We start from the raw sequence: 16,874 nt of genomic DNA, 5'->3' as shown, positions 1-16,874 counted from the left end.
CTGTGCCTGCCCCTGGGCTTCCTGCTTCTCGAGCTGGGCACACCTCCTTCCTCCCCTAGGTGCTGGGGCCCACCCCTCTCTGGGCCTGCTCTGGCTGCTGGGGTACCTGGGGGTGTTGGAGCAGGAGCAGGGTGTCTGCTGTCTGGCACGTGGGAAGAGGGGTGTGTGAATATGCATGTACAACTTCCTCCCCCCCATCAGGGAAGGTCCCACACCCTGGCTGACTCCCCCCCCCCCCCCTTTGCAGTGGGGTATAATTACCCCTTTTCCTGGCTGGAGCTAGTGAACCTCTTCCAGCTCTCCCCCCTCTCTCTTCCCCTACCCCCAGCATGGGGGCGGCTGTGGGAAAAGAGCCGGGGCGAAGGTGAGGGCTGAGCTGCTGGGTGGGTTCCTGGCTTTCAGGGGCCCATTTTCCCTGCCCCCCTCCCCTCCCCCCCACTGTGCCCACAGGCAGAGTCACTGCCGGGTTCTGGGGGCGGCAGGGGGCCCAGGCGGGGCGGCAGCGGCAGCTGGGGCCTAGCTGAGCTGGGGAGCAGGCACTCTGTCACTGAGCTTAGGGGGGCTGTAGGTTGGGATTGAGGGGTAGCAGCGGAGGGATGGGGGAAGGGAGCCCACAGGGGACCTGGGGGCTAGGACTGGGGGCACTGGCCTATCTGGGGGGGGGGGAGGGGGAAGGGAAGGGAGCCGGGGCTGGGCTAGCAGGGGTGCCAATGAAGATGACTTGTTCACCTTTTGGCCCAGCTCCACTCTGCTCTAGGGGCCTCCCCCCTCCCATGTTCCTTTTGAACATCAGAACGGCCAGACTGGGTCAGACCAAGGGTCCATCCAGCCCAGTGCCCTGTTTGCCGACCGCGGCCAGTGCCAGGGGCCCCACTGGGAATGAACAGAGCAGGGAATCAAGTGATCCATCCCCTGTTGCCCATTCCCAGCTCCTGGCAAACAGGCCAGGGACCCCATCCCTGCCCAGCCTGGCTAGTAGCCATTGATGGACCTGTCCTCCAGGAACTTCTCTAGCACTTTTCTGAACCCTGTGATAGTCGTGGCCTTTCCAAAATCCTATATGTGGGGCGGAGGGGGGGGGGTTCGTGTGAGGGGGTAGCAAAGCCTCCAGCACAGGCTGTTTCATGGGGTGTTTGTCACTCTGAGCGCAGAGGAAACTGCCCGGGTGCCAAACCTTCCCACCCATCCTGCCCCGGCTCTGCAGCTGGGGGGAGCGGCCGCAGGGGGCTGGGAACCGGCCCTGCCTGGCTGTCACAGCTGGGAGTTTGTTGTCTCTCCCCCCATCCCGCCCAACCTCCTGTTTTTACGCTGGGCTGATCAGGAAGCTGGGTGTATATTGCAGGAAATGGAGCCGTAGCTGCCCGGTTTCCCTGGAACACGATCTCCTCCCAGTGCCCCGGCGCGGCACCGTGATCCGCCCGCCCGTGGGCACTGCTGGGTGCACCTGCCCCAGCCTGTGTCTCGCCTCCCTGGGGGCTGTGGCACTGGGGGGAGCTGGCTCAGCCCTCAGAGCGTGGGCACTGGGCTGCCACCTGGGCCTTGGACCCACAACCTGCGCTGTAGGTGGCAGAGCGACCCTGGGGACCTGCTGTGGGCGTGGAGCCGGCCGGGGCTGGGGGAGTGGGTGCCCTGGGACATGGAGCCGGCTGGGGGTGCGGGTGACATGGGGTGCGGAGCCGGCCGGGGATGGGGGGCACAGGTGCCCTGGGGCACGGAGCTGGCTGGGGGTGCAGGTGACGTGGGGCACGGAGCCGGCCGGGGCTGGGGGCATGGGTGCCCTGGGGTGCAGAGCTGGCTGGGGGTGCGGGTGCCCTGGGGCGCGGAGCTGGCTGGGGGCACAGGTGCCCTGGGGCGCAGAGCTGGCTGGGGGTGTGGGTGACATGGGGCACGGAGCCGGACGGGGCTGGGGCACAGGTGCCCTGGAGCACGGAGCCGGCTGGGGGCACGGGTGCCCTGGGGCGCGGAGCCGGCTGGGGGTGCGGGGTGCGGGTGCCCTGGGGCGCGGAGCCGGCTGGGGGTGCGGGTGCCCTGGGGCGCAGAGCTGGCTGGGGGTGTGGGTGACATGGGGCACGGAGCCGGACGGGGCTGGGGCACAGGTGCCCTGGAGCACGGAGCCGGCTGGGGGCACGGGTGCCCTGGGGCGCGGAGCTGGCTGTGGCCGGGGGCACAGGTGCCCTGGGGCATGGAGCCGGCTGGGGGTGCGGGTGCGGGTGCCCTGGGGCGCGGAGCCGGCCGGGGCTGGGGGTGCGGGTGCCCTGGGGCGCGGAGCCGGCCGGGGCTGGGGGTGCGGGTGCCCTGGGGCGCGGAGCCGGCCGGGGCTGGGGGCGTGGGTGCCCTGGGGCATGGAGCCGGCTGGGGGTGCGGGTGCCCTGGGGCGCAGAGCTGGCCAGGGCGCGGAGCTGGCTGGGGGTGTGGGTGCCCTGGAGCGCGGAGCTGGCTGGGGGTATGGGTGCCCTGGGGCGTGGAGCTGGCCAGGGCTGGGGGTGTGGGTGCCCTGGGGCGCGGAGCTGGCCAGGGCTGGGGGTGTGGGTGCCCTGGAGCGCGGAGCCGGCTGAGGGTGCGGGTGCCCTGGGGCGTGGAGCTGGCCAGGGCTGGGGGTGTGGGTGCCCCGGGGCGCGGAGCTGGCTGGGGGTGTGGGTGCCCCGGAGCGCGGAGCTGGCTGGGGGTATGGGTGCCCTGGGGCGCGGAGCTGGCCAGGGCTGGGGGCGCGGGTGCCCTGGGGCGCGGAGCCGGCTGGGGGTGCGGGTGACGTGGGGCGCGGAGCCGGCCGGGGATGGGGGTGTGGGTGCCCTGGGGCGCGGAGCTGGCTGGGGGTGCGGGTGCCCTGGGGCGCGGAGCTGGCCAGGGCTGGGGGTATGGGTGCCCCGGGGCGCGGAGCTGGCCAGGGCTGGGGGTGTGGGTGCCCTGGGACATGGAGCCGGCTGGGGGTGTGGGTGCCCTGGGGCATGGACCCGGCTGGGGGTGCGGGTGCCCTGGGGCGCGGAGCTGGCTGGGGGTATGGGTGCCCTGGGGCGCGGAGCTGGCCAGGGCTGGGGGCGCGGGTGCCCTGGGACATGGAGCCGGCTGGGGGTGTGGGTGCCCTGGGACATGGACCCGGCTGGGGGTATGGGTGCCCCGGGGCGCGGAGCTGGCCAGGGCTGGGGGTGTGGGTGCCCTGGGACATGGAGCCGGCTGGGGGTGTGGGTGCCCTGGGGCATGGACCCGGCTGGGGGTGTGGGTGCCCTGGGGCGTGGAGCTGGCTGGGGGTGCGGGTGCCCTGGGGCGCGGAGCTGGCCAGGGCTGGGGGCGCGGGTGCCCTGGGACATGGAGCCGGCTGGGGGTGCGGTGCCCTGGGGTGCGGAGCCGGCTGGGGGCGCGGGTGCCCTGGGGCGCGGAGCCGGCTGGGGGTGCGGGTGACGTGGGGCGCGGAGCTGGCCAGGGCTGGGGGTGTGGGTGCCCTGGGGCGTGGAGCTGGCCAGGGCTGGGGGTGCGGGTGCCCTGGGGCGCGGAGCTGGCTGGGGGTATGGGTGCCCTGGGGCGCGGAGCCGGCTGGGGGTGCGGGTGCCCTGGGACATGGACCCGGCTGGGGGTGCGGTGCCCGGCCCCGGGGAAGGCAGAGGTCACTTTCTGCTCTGCCCCTTTCTTGGTGACTTTCTTTAACTCCGGGTCCTTCGAACAGCATCTCAAGGCAAATTCGAATGAGAGGAGTCCGCCCTCTGCTGGCCAGAGCCGGAAATGCTGCTGCAGGAGACGCGCCGACCCCAGCCCGGGGACGCGGGGGGGTCTCTGCAGGTTTCAAAAGTGGCTGCTGATTTTTTGGGGGGCCCCACCCTGGAAGCGGCACCTCCCCCGCCCCTGGGGCCTGGCCTCTCGCCAGGGCCCAGCGCCTACGACTCCAGCTGGGACCCCTGGGCGAGCAGGGCTGCCAACCCTCCAGGATTGCCCTGGAGTCTCCAGGAATTAAAGATGACTTTTTGATTAAAGATTATGTCGTGATGAAACCTCCAGGAATGCGCCTACCGAAAATTGGCAACCCTGTGGGCGAGGCAGGTGCTGGATGGGGGGGGGGGGGCACCCTGGGAAAGGCCAGGTTGGCTCAGACCTGGGCCCATCTACCCGGATCTCCACCCTGCTCCCAGGCTAAACTCTCACCTGACCGCCCCAGAGACTGGGGTCCCAGGCCCTGGAAGGGGGGGGCTCTAGCCCTGTGGGGGAGGGGAACCCCAGCTCTTTCCCCCCTGTGCATTAGGATCTTTAACCCCCCTGGCTGGGGGGGGTCACATCTGTAATGGGGGCACCCGAGCCCCCCCCCCCCGGGAGCAGGCAGCCCCTGGGAGACCAGAGGTGGGTTTACGCTGAGCTGTAGGGCCCGCTGCGGACTTTACCCCGGAGGGGAGGGGGCGCAAAGCGGGGAAGGAAACGCACTGAGGTGGGAAGAGGGCAGGGAGGGGTGGGGGGCTGGGAAGGGGCGGAGGGTGCAGTGGGGGGAGGAAGACTTGGGGGTGCAGGGAGTGGGTGGGATGAGGGCTCGGGGGCGGCAGTGGGGGTGCGCTGGGCCCCACTGTGACAGGAGTAAGGACACCTGTGAGGAGCGCGCTTCGGAGAAGGGCAGAGGCGCGTTCCCGCTGGCGCCAGGTCGGGAGCGCCGCGCGCGGTTGGAGTTTCGCGCAGGTGAAAGGGCGGGAGCGCGCACAGGTGCACCGAAGCTGGTAGTGCGCTAGGACGCGCGTGCAGGATCCAGAGGGGTTACGCGGGGACGCGCGCTGGGTGCACGGCGCGCCAGTGAGCGCTGGCCGGGGCCCCGCGGGGGCGGCACCGGGGGGATGTGGCCGCCGCTCCCGGGGGACGGACTCTTAAAGGCGGAGCCGGGAGCCTGGCAAGGGCAGCAGCAGCGAAGGACCCGGCGGGGCTGCCCAGTGGCTGGGAGCAGCAGGAGGGGGGACGCTGCCCGGGGCGCACGGCTGGCACCCAAGGGTCCCTGCACCAGAGGGCGCAGCCAAGCACCCAGGGTACCTGGGGATGGCGCTGCCAGGAGAGGTCCCCGGGCCCTAGGGGCGGCGGTGCCCGGAGGGGTCCCTGGTCCCTAGAGGCGGCGCTGCCCGGAGGGGTCCCCGGGCCCTAGAGGCGGCGCTGCCCGGAGGGGTCCCCGGGCCCTAGAGGCGGCGCTGCCAGGAGGGATCCCGGGGCCCTAGGGGCGGCGGTGCCAGGAGGGGTCCCCCGGGCCCTAGGGGCGGCGCTGCCAGGAGGGGTCCCCCGGGCCCTAGGGGCGGCGCTGCCAGGGGGGATCCCCCGGGCCCTAGGGGCGGCGGTGCCAGGGGGGATCCCGGGGCCCTAGAGGCGGCGGTGCCAGGAGGGGTCCCCCGGGCCCTAGGGGCGGCGCTGCCAGGAGGGGTCCCCCGGGCCCTAGGGGCGGCGCTGCCAGGGGGGATCCCCCGGGCCCTAGGGGCGGCGGTGCCAGGAGGGGTCCCCGGGCCCTAGAGGCGGCGGTGCCAGGGGGATCCCCCGGGCCCTAGAGGCGGCGGTGCCCGGAGAGGCCCCGGGCTGTCGGGGGTCCCTGGCCCGATGCGGGAGCCCGGAGCCGCGGGAGGCAGCTGAGCCGTCGGACAGCCCCCGCGATGCCCCGGCACGGCCCGCTGGCGCTCACCCTGCTCTGCCTGGCCTGCTGCCTGCTGCTGCCGGGCCGGGGCTGCGGGCCGGGCCGGGGCCCGCCGGGGCGCCGGCGACAGGCCCGGAGGCACCTGGTGCCGCTGCACTACAAGCAGTTCGTGCCCAACGCGCCCGAGCAGACGCTGGCTGCGAGCGGCCGGGCCGAGGGCCGGCTGGGGCGCCGCGCCGAGCGGTTCCGGGACCTGGTGCCCAACTACAACCCCGACATCATCTTCAAGGACGAGGAGAACACGGGGGCCGACCGGCTCATGACCCAGGTAAGGGGCGGCCGCCCCCGCGGACCCCCGGCTGCTGCCCGGGCAAGGCAAGCGCCCCGGGGCCCCTGCCCTGCGCCCCGTTACCCATCAACCCGGCGGCTGGTGCCCGGAGCCCGGGCGCGTTGCAGGGCGAGTCCAGGGCCGGGGCTGTCCAGGTACAAGCGGGGAGCGAACTGGCGGACTGGGGGCGCTCTCCGGGGGCTGCCCGGCAGCGAGACCTTCGGAGCTGGATCCGGAGCGGCTGGGGGTCAGTTCCCAGGCCCTGCCCTGAGGCGGGGGGACCGGCCCGGACCCGCCTGCAGCTTGTTCCCAGACCGCAGCGGGCCCCCGGCGATTCGATGCCGCTTCGCCCGGGGGCTGGCTGAGATCTCCCGGGGGCTGCGTGGAGCTGGTCTGGCGGCCCCCGACTCTGCACCCCCCGACTCTGCACCCCCCGACTCTCCATCCCCCCGCACCCCCCGACTCTGCACCCCCCGACTCTCCATCCCCCCGCACCCCCGACTCTGCACTCCCCGACTCTGCACCCCTCGCACCCCCCGACTCTGCACTCCCCGACTCTCCATCCCCCCGCACTCCCCGACTCTCCATCCCCCCGCACTCCCCGACTCTGCACCCCCCGACTCTGCACCCCCCGCACCCCCCGACTCTGCACTCCCCGACTCTCCATCCCCCGCACCCCCCGACTCTGCACCCCCCGACTCTGCACCCCTCGCACCCCCCGACTCTGCACTCCCCGACTCTCCATCCCCCCGCACCCCCCAACTCTGCACCCCTCGCACCCCCCCGACTCTGCACCCCCCGACTCTCCATCCCCCGCACCCCCCAACTCTGCACCCCTCGCACCCCCCCGACTCTGCACCCCCCGACTCTCCATCCCCCCGCACCCCCCAACTCTGCACCCCTCGCACCCCCCCGACTCTGCACCCCCCGACTCTCCATCCCCCCGCACCCCCCTCTGCACCCCCCCACTCTGCACCCCCTCCCCAGGTGTCCCAGCCCCAACTCGGAGGCCTGGGACCCCCCAGAGCAGCAAGGAGCGCTGGAGGCTCCCGGGAGGGTGAAGGGGGCGCTCAGGCTGGGGGGCCCCTCCAGCCGCTCTCTGTGACAGGTGAGTAGCAGCGGGGGGATGAAATCTCTGCTCTGCCCTGCCACAGCCTCGGAAAGCACCTGGCCGGCTCCAGTTCAGCGTTTCCACCTCCTCAGAGCCCAGCTCCTGCAGACTCCCCCATTTCACAGACAGGGACACTGAGGCCGGGGCTGGCCTGGGCCCAGGTGCTACTGTGCTAGACACAGGCATGGTGGCTCCCAGCCCTGCGCCCTATGGCCCTGCCCTGGGATCTCCGCCTGGGGCCTGCTGCAGGGCTGAGCAAAGGGGGCAGACCCCTCCTCTATGCTGGGTGCAGAGATTCGATCCCAACCCCCCCAGGGACCCATTGGAGCCAATGGGGCGGAACCGAAATGACAACAATTAACATGAAGTGGTTTGTGAGACCTTTTGGGGCGACTGCCCCAGCGCTGGGGAGGCGGTGGGGGGGGGGGATGAGATGAGGGGTGGATTAGAGCAGAGAAGCTGGGGTCTAGTTCTGGCTCTGGTCTGTGGAGGCGGGGGGGGGGGTAAACCTGAATCACCTCCCTCGAAGCCAGCCTGGATTTACACCGGAGAGGAGCTCAGGACCTGGGCCTTGGCGTCACCATCTGCCTCGGCCCCTGAGATGTTTGGCACCCTGGTCACTTTCTCTTTGGCAGCAGTGTCTGGTTGCCAGCGGGGGGCGGGGGAGGAGGTGTCCAGCAGGGGGTGACCAGGGCCCAGTGGAGACAGGGCCCAGGGAGCTTCCCCCCCATGTAGCCAGGCTGGGTCGTGGCTGCCCCCCTCCACCCCATCTTGGCAGCGAAGATAGGGCCGAAGTGGCAGCTCCTGGGGCGGGGAAGGGGGAGAGAGCAGAGACCCCACTGCAGAGCAGGCAGGGTGGGCAATGGGCGACAGGGATGTCTCATCCCATTTCATGGCTTGGCAGGGGAGGTGAAACGGTGCCGTTGTTGGCCCCTGCTAAGAGCTCGGGGTTACATGGGGAGATGCATTTTAACAACAGGGCTCAGGAAAACCTGCACCTGGCCCCCTTTCCACCCCCCACGCCGCCCTGGACATGTTCTCCAGGCTCTGAACCTCGGCCGACCCTGGGGACATTCACCGAGGGCTCTGGTTTGTTGCAAAGGTTACGAGGAGACGACTGGCCCTATGGCTTGGCCCCGGGAGACCTGGGGTCCGTCGCAGCTCTGCCACAGATTGTAGGAACACAAGCCAGTCATGCGGCTTCTCTGTGCCTCAGTTTCTCCACTGCACAAATGGGGATAACGGCCGTGCCCTGCTGCCCAGGAGGTGCTGGGACTGTCAGGCAGCGGGGGGCAGATAAGTTCCTTGGATGGATGGAACAGTGCCCCTAACTGGTCTGTTAGCTGGGGGGTGGCTGCCTGGGGGGCTGAAGGCTCCAGGCTGAAACATGTACAAAGCAGAGTTTCCGATCCCAGCATAACTGACTGCGCTTTCTGTGTCTGAACAGTCCTGGGGCAGTGAGTTCCACAGGTGAACGTAGTGCTAGCAACAAGTAGAAGTCGCTGGGCCAGGACTGGCCAGCTGTTCCATCAGCCCCCCCCCACCGGGATTGACCCATATTGGCGCTACAGGGGCTTGGTGACGAGCAATGTCATATGGCGGAGGGGCTGCAGCGGTGCGGGAAGCCCCCGGGCACCCTGGCAGAGGAGGTGCAGGTCCATCTGGGGGCAGCCCTGGGGCCAGGCTGTGCCCCAGAGAGGGGGACATGGTCGTGCCACGCCCCTTAGTTACGATAGTTGATGTAACCGCCCCCTAGGGTGGCCAATGCCAGGTCCCGGCAGTGCCAGGGGACCGCTGGCTCCTGGGCTGTGCGAGCCGATGACATTTCAGCCTCTCGCGTGTCCGTGGGTGGGCACGCCTGACTGCATCGCGGATTCATTTCCTCCTGCTGAGTCACCCGATGTCCGTCGCCCGGGCAAGGGGGGAGGCTGGCAGCCAGACTGGGTCTGGATGGCACAGGATGGTGGGCGTGCCGGCTCTGGGAGTAGAATGAGCCGGCTGTGCTGGAGGAGAGACAATGGGGCGTGGGGGCGCATGGAGCGCTCCGGGGTGGGTGTTTCCTGCCGCGGTGCTGGGGTGAGGAGGGGAGTCTGCTCGGCGAGGGGGCCACACTCCGGGGTGGGCCCTTCCCTCCAGGAATGAACCAGCACCCTGGAATATTCAAGCCGTAGCAACCCGGGAGTGGGAGGGTTGATGGGATGTGTCCGGTGCTGGTTGGAATGGGAGCCAGGACTCCTGGGTTCCGTTTGCAGCACTGGGAGGGGAGTGGGGTCTAGTGGTTGTTGGAGAGTCATAGGCACTAACATTGGAAAACCCCAAGTTCCTCTTCCTGGGCACATTAGTCTGTTACAGCCAGTCCTTGCCTGACCAATTCAGCTCCATCCTTGGGGTTTGCACTGTGGGGATCCCCAGCATATCAGCCACGGTGCCAGGTGCTTCAGAGGGAGTGAACGGAACAGGGAATTAGCGAGTGATCCACCCCCTGGGAGCCAGGCCCAGATTGAGGGTCCCTCTCACGGTCTTCACTAACCTCACCCCCTGCTCAGCCCCTCTTCCAGGTCATTAATAACGGCTGGCTTCTCTCCCTGCCTGCAGCCCGGACTCACTGGCTAGTTCCTGCCCTGCTCTGTGCCTCAGTTTCCCCAGCTCTGAAATGGGGATCCCATGGTACCTATATCCCAGGGCTGCTCTGAGGCGTCAGGACTGTGCTGTGAGAGTCTTGGGTGACTTGGGTCACTGGGGTGCAAGCTGCACTGGGCAGGGTCTATGCGGTGCCCAGACTCCCCGCGGAGGGGTTTTGCTGCTGGGGTGTTGCTCCCCCCCCTGCCCTGGCAGCACTTGCTGCGTCTCTTGGTTCCCCCGTCCCCGCCTCAGAGGTGCCTGAAAATGCCCCATTCAGCTGCTCCGGGACCGTGCTCCTGGCAGCCTCTGGCCCTCGGAGCCACGCAGCTGGTGACCTGCGGCTGCCTCTGCAGGTCAGAGCTCCCAGGGCCACGCAGCTGGGCTTGGCCGGCTGCCATGGGGGGTGCAGGGACTCAGAACGGAAAGCAAAGGGCATGGGGTCCCATACCCCCACTGGGGCAAATGGGGGGCGGGGAGAGCTGGCAGGAGGGAAGTTCCGTGTCTCCCCATCCTGGGAGGCTGGGGCAGCGAGGGGGATGCTCTTGGCTGCCCGTTATCTTGTTGCCAGGGTGATGGAGGAGGCTGCCCCGGGCTCCCCTGGTCCTGGTCCAGGTGGCTTGGCTCTGTCTCCATTCTCTATCCATCCGCCCTGCTCCCTGGCTCTTCCCCCCTTCCCTTGTTCTCCCGCTCGCTCGCTCTTTTCACTGCCTGTCCCTCTCTCTCCTTCCCATGCTCCCGGCTCCCCTGCCCGCCGCGCCAGTCTCGCCCTCCTGGTATGAGAATAATGTCAAGGCTAGAGGGAAGTGGTTACTTTTTTCTTGATTGGATTATTCATTTCGTGATAAACCTCCTCTCCCAGCCGGAGCTTCCCGGGAGGGAGCAGCTGGTATGATTTCCCCTTGCTCCTGTCTTGCCTTCTTCCGGGCTGCGTCCCCCTGAGGCTGCCATGTTGTGGGCAGGGACCAGGAGGGCATCGTATTCTTGCTGGGGCCGGGCACTGGGGTATCTCGGGGGGATGGAAGGAACCCAGTTTTCAACAACCCCAAACTGCAGCCCAGAGGCCTGTGGGAGGACTTGAAAGACAGCTAGCCCCACTCGGCCGGCATGTGACAGATCACCCAGGCAGAGACCCCTCGCCCAGGCTGCCCTCTGGGGCAGAACGCAGAAGCCGTTCCAGGGTCGCACAGCAAAAGGGATCACTTGCCCAGCACTGAGATGCAGCCTCCTCTGGGGTGGAGTGTGGCGGCTGGTTAAGGGCCATGCAGCTGTTTAGGACGAATATTATCCGGCTGGAAGTGGGGTGGCAAGTGGTGCTGCTGAGTGGAATTAGCCCCCTTGAAATGTGGCTGCTGCACCCTGACTTTTATGGGGTGTCTGGCCATTAGGGTTCGGGGCCTGGCAGTTCAGCCATCCCTTGGCTGGTCTGGGTACCCCAGAGAGTGCCTCCCCCAGCCACTCTGTTCACCCCTATGGAAAGTGCATGCTATTGGGGGGACCCCCAGCCTAGGTGCGTGTAGGGAGAGTGAGTCTAGCTAAAAGCCCCCCCCCCCCCCAAACTCCCAAGCACTCCTCCCCCCAGGGGATATTCTGCTCTTCCTCCGGCCTGACCCCCTGGTGGCCAGCGCACCAACCACTCCTGTGCACTGCTCCAGCCCCCAGCCTTGCAGGGCCCCAATCCTGGTCAGTGGCTGCTGCAGTCCTGCCGGGGGAGGGGAGGGGGGTCCTGTGGCTGCCCCCCCAGGGTGCACTTTCCCCCTTGCTGACACCGGCCGGGGGGTGCAAGGCCACTGAATGGGCCCTTTGTGGCAAAGCTGATGACTTTGCTGTTCTTTCCCTGTTGAACCGGAGGATTTGAAATTCTCGCCGAGTTAAGTAATTCTCGGGCTGGAAAACAGCTATTGTGCTGCGAGGCGCGAGAAGCGCAGCACATTCCTCCACCGGCCCTTCCCTCCTCCCCTGCACGCCATCAATCTGACTTTGTTCCCTTTCTAGCTGGTTTAAATGCCACCCGCGCCCCCCATCTCTCCGTCTGCCCCTCTTTCGTTCCTTCCCCTCGCAGCTCCCCGCCCACCCTGCCTGCCCCCAAGGCCCCGGCTCGGCTCCGCTCGGCTCTCTGGCTTGTCCTAGGCCTGAGCCGGGGTGCGTTGCAGCCGCAGGTGGCTTGGTGCCGAAGGGGTCAGAGGAAGGAGCCCAGGAGGAGGGAGGGAAGAAGGAGGGAAAGTGGCTACCAGGAGTAAACGCTGCAGGAGAGGGTTAATGATGCTTGGGGGGCAGATTTGGGGGAGCGCTGGGGGTGAAGAGGAGAGGCAGAGACTGGGCTGAGGCCTGTGCGGGGCAGGAGACTTGAGATGTTTGCTGCCACTCCAGCCTTTCCCTTTGCCTCTCCTCACTGAGCTTATCTCAGGCTCTGCCTTTTGTGGCCAGTTGTTGCATTTCCACATCGGGAGAGAATAGAGCGGGATTCTGATTTGAATGTTCTGTGCAGCGTTGGTGTTATACAGAGCTGCTCCGCCTCACCCCAGAGGTGGCTGCAGTTCTGTGAGGGGGGAATGAATGGCATAATAGATAAATTACCTGGAAATTGTTTGAGGACAAAGTGTACGTGGGTCTGCAGCAGGATGGATGAATCTATGGGCATGTAGCACCTTTCAATCAAGAGATTCATTGCTTTGCAAAGCGGGGAAGTGTGGCTCTCCCCACGGCCCCCAAAAAAGGGAGTGACTGGCATGAGGTCACAGGGGGAGACAATTCCAGAGCGGGGAGGAGGGAGGGGAACCCAGGAGTCCTGGTTCCCGCCCCCCTGCTCTAAAGGGAGGGGCCCAGCCTCAAACAAGTCTGATGCTCCTGAAACTCAGATTAGCCATTCCCTCTGGGCCTGACCCGAGTTAATGAATCACCCATTAAGGAGCTGGTCTGTGTGTTTCTGGGGGAGCTGGTGAGCGCTGGTTTGGGCCGGGTGGGGGCAGCCAGACCTAGGCATGTCCCGTCCCCATGTGGCGCCATCCCAAGCATGGCTCTGCGGGGCTGTGCGGCGTCTGTGCCCGCCGGGGTCCCTGCCCAGGGCATTTGGCTGCCAGCTGCTGACGACAAGCCCGGCGCTGGAAAGAGGCCCCCACTTGGTCTCACGGGAGCACTCAGAACCCCCACGGCGCTCTCCTCTGGGCCCTGGCCTCTCTCCGTTTCAAGTTTCCTTCTGTACCGATGCCCGTGGCTGTGGGAGGGAGCCGGGCTCTGCTGAGGGGGCGCAGTCGAGGGGCCGAGGAGGGGGGATAGAGTAGGGGGAGGGGAAGGAGCCGGTTCTGGGCGCTGCCCAGACACGTCCAGCGAGTGCAGCCGGGTGTGGCTGGGAGAGGCGGGTGTCACACCGGGGGGGGCACCGGGTTCAACCGGCAAAGGGACAGTGGAAGCACCAGGAAAGCAAAGGGAAAATCGCACCTCAAGCCTTGTGCCACAGACTCAGTTCCCGAGCTTGTGAATTGGGGGGGGGGGTCACCACAGCCCCCCTGCACTTTGTGCCCCGCTCGGGGAGCCAGCCTGACTCAGTGGGTAGGCACTGCCCGGGTGCTTCTATCCCTGGCAGAGCTGCTGCCCTGTGGCAAAGTCCCGTCCCCTCTGTGGGTGATTCCCTGCCCACCTGCGTCTGCCTGGTCGTGGGCCTCAGCTGTGCTGCAGGGACAGGAGCCCTTCGCCCAAGCTGGCTCCAGGCGACCCTCGTCTGCCGAGCCGGGGCAAAGCTGCCGGCTGCCCTGGCCTCGGGCGGCTCTCCGGGCGCTGAGTGCTGGAGACGAGGCCTTAGCCGGTGAGCCGCTGTGGGTGGCAGCGTCTGGCCTGGCAGTGCCCCCGAATCTGCTGAAATGCCCCTGAAAACCTGGGCTGGCTGCCCCGGCGCCCGGTGGCACTGGCACGCGCGCCAGTCTAGAGAGGGAATTAGGCTTGTGAACCAGCAAAGCTGTGGGACTATGGGGGTGCTGCTGCCTTTGCCCTCCCCTGTCTCCCCCGCTCGCTGTCCCTGTCGGTGACAATGGCCAGCTCCTTGGAATTAAAAATAGGCCGGGGGCCTGGCCTCTGCCCCTGCAACAGCATCTCCATCGTCCTTCCTCTGGGTGCCCCCCAGCACCCCAGGTGGCAGCTGAGGCAGGGCAGGGCTGTCCAAATCTCTTAGCACATCCTTGGACCGTTCCTCCTCCGATGTCAGGGTCCCCGCTCCTCGCAGCCCCCCAACCAGCTGTGCATTCTCCTCCTGTAATGCCAGCTCCCTTCTGTCTGCCCCACTGCCTCCCCCGCGCCTCCGGAGCAGCAAGGGTTAACGTATGAGGAGAGATTAATAAGACTGGGACTTTTCAGCTTGGAAAAGAGACGACTCAGGGGGGATATGAGAGAGGTCTATACAATCATGACTGGTGTGGAGAAAGTCAATAAGGAAGTGTTATTTACTCCTTCTCATAACACAAGAACTAGGGGTTACGCAATGAAATTAATAGGCAGCAGGTTTAAAACAAACAAAAGAAAGTATTTCTTCACACAACACACAGTCAACCTGTGGAACTCCTTGACAGAGGATGTTGCTAAGGCCAAGACTATAACAGGGTTCAAAAAAGGACTAGATAAGTTCATGGAAAATAGGTCCATCAGTGGCTACTTGCCAGGCTGGTCAGGGATGGGAATGGGCGACAGGGGATGGATCACTTGATGATTCCCTGTTCTGTTCATTCCCTCTGGGGCTCCTGGCATTGGCCGCTGTTGGCAGACAGGACACTGGGGTAGATGGATCTTTGGTCTGACCCAGGCTGGCCGTTCTCATGTACATACTCTCCCTTGCCAGCGCTGCAAGGACCGTGTGAACGCGTTGGCCATCGCTGTGATGAACATGTGGCCCGGCGTGAAGCTGCGGGTGACGGAAGGCTGGGACGAAGATGGGCATCACCTCCCCGACTCGCTGCACTATGAGGGGCGGGCGCTGGACATTACCACGTCTGACCGGGACAGGGAGAAGTACGGCATGCTGGCGCGCCTGGCCGTGGAGGCCGGCTTCGACTGGGTCTACTACGAGTCCAAAGCCCACATCCACGTGTCGGTGAAAGCAGGTAACGGGAAGCAGGGTGATACCGTGGGGGACAGGGATCCTGGCTCTGGATGGCCTGGACCCATGGCCTGGGGTGTTCCTTGACTTCTTCAGGTTGGCAACTCCTTGTTTGAATTCACAAGTTTGCTTCCGTTCACGTGTAAGAGTAAAAAATGTGTCGCTGCTGCTCAGCGCCGGCGAGTGTGTGGGGAGCGGGAGAGGGCAGATTTTCTTTGCCTTCATCTGAAATAAATGTTTCAATACCTCACGACCCCCTCAACTGCCTTTTATGCCCCCGCTCAACACCTCTGGTGGGCAGAGCACTAGGCTGGGAGTGTGGACTCCTGGGTTCTAGTCCCATCTCTGCCAATGACCCTGCTTTGAGACCTTGGGTGAGTCTCTTCCCAGCTCCATGCCTCAGCTTCCCCTCCCACCCACTGTCTACACGGACTGTCGGCTCTTTGGGGCAAGCCCTGCCTCTCACGCTCGCGCTGTGCAACACCTGCAGCGGGGCCCTGCTTTGGGGGGTGCTTCTAGGCACTGCAGTAACAGAAGCCGCAGAATTCCTTCCTCATCCCATCAGCGTTAAGGATGTCACAAAAATCGAACATGAAGGGAATCGTTCTTCCGATTGTTGTAAAGAAATTCAGTGCAGAGAAGGGTCTTAGTTAGTAATTATTATAGTAATACTAACTGCTAATTACTAACTAAATAATTAGTAATACTCACAAAGAATATTTTGAACCTCCTGTGACAGAGCTGCTGACCGAGTGTTGATACATCTCGAGGTTTCCCCACCAGGCAGCCGCACTTTAAGGCAGGATCCCCCTTGAAGTCTCTGTTAAACGGGGCTTTCCCAAGCACCGTGCCCTGTCGGTTTGTTTCTGGATTGAGCCTGTCAGGGGCGAGCACTTCCCCTCCCTAGAAGCATGGCCAAGCCAGACGACAGAACGAAGAGGTTCCAGACGCGGGAGGTGCCCATGGCTCCCGCTGCCTTCACTGGAGGCTGAGAGCGCGCAGCACTTCTCTGGAGCTGCTCCACCCCTGGCGTGAGCAGGCATTGCAAGCCGGGTCTGTCTGGGCTGGGTACTGGTCTCTCTGCTCCAGTGCGAACCCCAGCGATGATGTCCTGTGCTGTGAGCCAGGCCTTGTGCTGGATTAAACTGCCCCTGTGCAAGCCCTGTTTACACCTGGTGCACCAGCCCTGCTCCGGGGAAGGCTTGCACCATGGCAGGTGCAAATATCCCCCACGCGGACAGGCCGCGGGCAAGATGCTGCCCGCCCGCTCCGTGCCTCCATCGGGGTGTTTTCTGGCCCACGTGGGCCGCAGTGCTGACCGGACCCTCTGTCTTCCCGCAGATAACTCCCTGGCCAGCCGGGCCGGCGGCTGCTTCCCGGGCCACGCCACGGTGACGCTGCGGAGCGGCCAGCGGAAGGGGCTGTGGGAGCTGCGCCGTGGTGACTGGGTCCTGGCCGTGGACCGGAGCGGCCAGGTGGTCCCCACCGAGGTGCTGCTTTTCCTGGACCGCGACCTGCGCCGGCGTGTGTCCTTCGTGGCCATCGAGACGGAGAGCCCCGCCCACCGGCTGCTGCTCACGCCCTCCCATCTGGTGTTCGCTGCCCCGGCCCCGGCCAACGGCACCGCCAGCTTCGTGCCCGTCTTTGCCCGGCGGGTGCGGGCGGGTGACTCGGTGCTGGCCCACCACGCTGGCGGGGGCGGGCTGCAGCCAGTCCGGGTGCTGCGGGTGTCGCGGGAGGAGGGCGTGGGGGTGTTCGCCCCACTGACATCACATGGGACCCTCCTGGTCAACGGGGTGCTAGCCTCCTGCTACGCCGTCCTGGAGAGCCATCACTGGGCCCACCGCGCCTTCGCCCCCCTCCGGCTCTTCCACGGCCTCCTCTCACTGCTGCCCCCCAGTGGCGAGGCCAGGAACTGCAGTGCGCCGGAGACGGGCATGCACTGGTACTCGCGGCTGCTCTACCAGCTGGCGTGGGGGCTGCTGGGCCAGGACTCCCTCCACGCCTAGCGACCGCGTTACAATCAGTGACGCAGATAACGTTAATGTAACAAACTGGAAGCAGGAGGCGCTGGATTGAGAGCAGTTTCCAAGCTTTATTCCAAGTGCCTTGGGATCCCTGCAGGCCTGGGGGTCGGGGGAGGGAATGGGAACCCAGG

At 66.3% G+C, this 16,874-nt stretch overlaps 1 protein-coding gene across 1 annotated transcript; it reads left to right on the top strand.

Annotated features, from left to right (window-relative positions):
• The first annotated feature begins 5,459 nt into the window (after positions 1–5,459).
• On the top strand, positions 5,460–16,874 carry DHH (desert hedgehog signaling molecule). The gene is made up of 3 exons (XM_005308439.4): positions 5,460–5,903; positions 14,459–14,720; positions 16,058–16,874. Exons 1-3 carry the CDS (start codon positions 5,595–5,597, stop codon positions 16,723–16,725), a joined length of 1,239 nt encoding a protein of 412 aa, XP_005308496.2. The 5' UTR covers positions 5,460–5,594; the 3' UTR covers positions 16,726–16,874.

Source organism: Chrysemys picta, chromosome 22, assembly GCF_011386835.1.
Source record: "Chrysemys picta bellii isolate R12L10 chromosome 22, ASM1138683v2, whole genome shotgun sequence".
Taxonomy (NCBI): Eukaryota; Metazoa; Chordata; order Testudines; family Emydidae; genus Chrysemys; species Chrysemys picta.
This window is presented reverse-complemented; position numbering and strand designations above follow the sequence as displayed.

Coding starts and splice junctions, on each gene's coding strand:
- DHH (XM_005308439.4), top strand. CDS start 5,595: ATGCCCCGGCACGGCCCGCTGGCGCTCACCCTGCTCTGCCTGGCCTGC. Junction 5,904..14,458: donor CCGACCGGCTCATGACCCAG/GTAAGGGGCGGC, acceptor CTCCCTTGCCAG/CGCTGCAAGGACCGTGTGAA. Junction 14,721..16,057: donor CCACGTGTCGGTGAAAGCAG/GTAACGGGAAGC, acceptor GTCTTCCCGCAG/ATAACTCCCTGGCCAGCCGG.